Source organism: Ochotona curzoniae, unplaced genomic scaffold, assembly GCF_017591425.1.
Source record: "Ochotona curzoniae isolate NIBS_2020 unplaced genomic scaffold, NIBS_Ocur_1.0 contig_3536, whole genome shotgun sequence".
NCBI lineage: Eukaryota > Metazoa > Chordata > Mammalia > Lagomorpha > Ochotonidae > Ochotona > Ochotona curzoniae.
Genome location: NW_024465899.1, coordinates 1 through 3,151, shown reverse-complemented (window position 1 = coordinate 3,151; position 3,151 = coordinate 1). Strand labels below are relative to the sequence as shown.

The window sequence follows — 3,151 nt, the reverse complement described above, 5'->3', positions numbered from 1 at the left end:
GAATACCACCTACTAGGAGTGACAGATTTCCAGGAAACCAGAAATTAGGCAAAAAGCAAGGAATAGATTTTTCGTATAGCCCTCACAAGTGACCTGCCCTAACAACATCTTAATCTCAGACTTCTAGTCTCAAAACTATGCTTATGTTTCACTAGTATGTGCTATTTGGTTTTGGCAACTCTAGCAAATAAACACAGTTATGTTTCTGTATTTAACCCACATCACTCTCTTAAAAAAATATTTTCTCCACTAAACTTCTTTTTTTTTTTTAAGATTTATTTATTGGAAAGTCAGATATACAGAGAGGAGGAGGGACACAGAGGAAGATCTTCTGTCCGATGATTCACTACCCAAGTGAGCGCAACGGTGGGTGCTGCGCCACTCCGAAGCCAGGATCCAGGAACTTTCGGGTCTCCCACACGGGTGCAAGGTCCCAAGACTTTGAGCTGTCCTCGACTGCATTCCCAGGCCACAAGCAGGGAGCTGGATGGGAAGTGGAGCTGCCGGGATTAGAACCGGCACCCATATGGGATCCTGGCATGTTCAAGGTGAAGACTTCAGCTGCTAGGCCACTGTGCCGGGCCCAGGCCTTGTAGACTCTTAAGACTCCATGATGGGTTATCTAGAAGTAGAACATATATGGCCATTACACAGGAGATGGGTAATTTAGGATGTTAGGTAATAGCCAGGAGAAAGCTTTTTTGTTACTCTATACATACTAAAGAGAGGAATGAGTATTGCTGAGCCAATTGCAAATAATTTATTCCTGGATAAAGGAATTTGGTACATTTATATACTATGTTTAAGAATGGCTTATTTATAACGTAGTAATGACTTAGTATAGTAATTAATATAACCTATAGAAAATCTTAGTTAAAATGTAATCATTGTTGGATTCTAAACTACTCTGAAAATGACTTACACCTGTTTGGGTTAGCCGTGTCTTTTCTAGTGCAGTGTAATACAATAATTTTCTTTCTAGCAGCCTCCCCATGTTAGTCGTGCAACATGATCAGTCTTCTGTTTGGTTGGTTTTATAAATCCTAAAAGTTCCAATTCAGAAACGGCTCTGATAAACCGAGCATGGATAATTTCACTCATTTCTTCAGAAGGTGTAGACTTTGCATCTATATTTTCAGCAGCTGTGACAACTGTTGCAAAAGCCTCTGACCAGTCCACAAGGTTGATTAGCCTGCTGCATTCCAGGTGCAGCTTATATGCTATGCAGATGTCTGGGGCAATATTGGGAATGCAGCCTTCTTCACTTTTCAGGGCTTCATTCTTGAGATAATAGTAAGGATTGTTGAGTGCAATATGGAGGGCTATTCGTGGAGCAGCATTTAAGTGTTCACGAAGGGTGTTGGCAGCACTGAAATAAACCACCTCATGCAAAGGCTGTGTCTCTGGAGGCAAAAGATAATCTCTCACCAGACAGTCAATGAAGTCCACAACCTTTTCTCTGAGTGCTTCAAACCTGGTTTGCTTCTTATTTGTTCTTCTTAACTCCTTCATTTCCAGGAGGGACTTCTGAAGATGATAGAGGTCTGTCTTCTGAAGTCCCTTTGCCTGTGACCCAGAACTGTCTTCTTCCTCCTTGACATCATCAAGGCTCTCAAACTGGGCCAGGAACTCCTCGATTTTCTTTGCTGTGTTGTCAAGCTGATTTTCAGAAGAGGACTTAAAAACACTGGAACATTTCTGAAGCATGGTCATCAGTTCATCTTTTGCCAACATCCTCAGTAGCTGTAAGGCCGATGCATACTCCTTTGAATGCCATGTGTTCCTTTCTAAACACGCACAGTACAACTCTCTGATCTGTCGCCCCAGTGGGTACTTAGGAAGAGAAGAGGTAAAGTTATGAAGACATTTCAAAGCCAGGAAGTAATTTACATGGTAAGTATGCAGGTTTTCTAGTAATGATTGGGCTTCCTCCTTCAAAGATCTCTCATTGGTCAAGAGTGCAACTTGCTTTTCTGGTGTTTGCTTTTCCTGTACATGCCTCTGAAATGAAGGAAGACGTAGAATGTTTTCACACTGATTAGCTGATAAAAAATTTATTCTTCTTTTGGCTTCTGGGAGATCACAGCAAAGAACACTCAAGGGCTGAGAATAAAAATGCTCTAATAGAGAAAGCTGAAGGCCTTTGATGAAGTTTTGAATTGAGAAATCATGATACAAAAAGATATTGGTCAGAACTTGCAACACTTTTTCACTTATTTTAAAGGGAAATTGAGTTGTAAGAAGTACCTTATCAAGTACTGAAGACAGGTGCTCCTTGCAAGATAATGTCTGGAACAGTTCTATACATAAAAGAGATGATATTGCATGAGGAAGCAACCGGTGAATGATTACAGGAGATGTGGCAATACCAAAAATGAGTATGAGTGGAAATTCGTGAAGATGTTGACTGCTGACTGTGATGAAGTCCTGGAGCACTTTAGTGGTGAAGCTTTCCATGTCCTTTAAGACGAGCACAACAGGGGGACACTGCCATTGGTGAGAAGAAGTCCTCTTTTTGCTTGGAAGTTTTGGCTCGGCCTTCTGTGTGACAGTCTTGTACCAATCAAAAAGCAAATCCGTTGAATAATGTGTCCTTTTCTGGGTGACATGAACACTTCCTTCCTCATTGGATTTTACATCCTCACAGCAATTCATCAACTGTGAGACCAATTTTTGCAAAAAATGTTTCATATCTGGACAATCTTTAGCTTGCAGTGAGACTACATATGGTGTGACAGTATTCTGAAGGACCTCTGTTAGACTTTGGAATATTGAATCATGATCTGTGACATTCACACCAAGCACAAGAGCAGCAGTTGGAATTTCTCTGAGTTTTATCTGAAAACCCCTGTCCCTTGAACTCTTCTGTAATCCGCAATGAGATTTTTGCAGAAACTCAATTAGACTATCAAACAGGTTTTTATTTAATTCTTCTTGTAGCCGCTCAGTCTCAGATTTCATCTGTTGCCACATCAATTGGTAAGTTTCAAACCGAAGTTTACTGTCTTCGGATGCATTCTTCTTTGTATCAAAATAGTCCTCTATTGGAACAGAGATCTTTCTCTTCTTGTAGTTTGGCTTAAACACAAGCAGCCCTTGGACACCGAGGAGGTGGCCATAGTCGTAACGGCGCAGCCGACTCCAGGTCCGA

General features: G+C 41.1%; 1 protein-coding gene across 1 annotated transcript; it reads right to left on the bottom strand.

Moving 5' to 3' along the window:
* Positions 1 to 929: 929 nt before the first annotated feature.
* On the bottom strand, positions 930 to 3,119 carry LOC121157679 (origin recognition complex subunit 3-like). The gene is given in 2 exon segments (XM_040982013.1): positions 930 to 3,089; positions 3,092 to 3,119. Coding segments are annotated over 2 exon segments (2,139 nt in total). The 3' UTR covers positions 930 to 978.
* Positions 3,120 to 3,151: the final 32 nt, after the last annotated feature.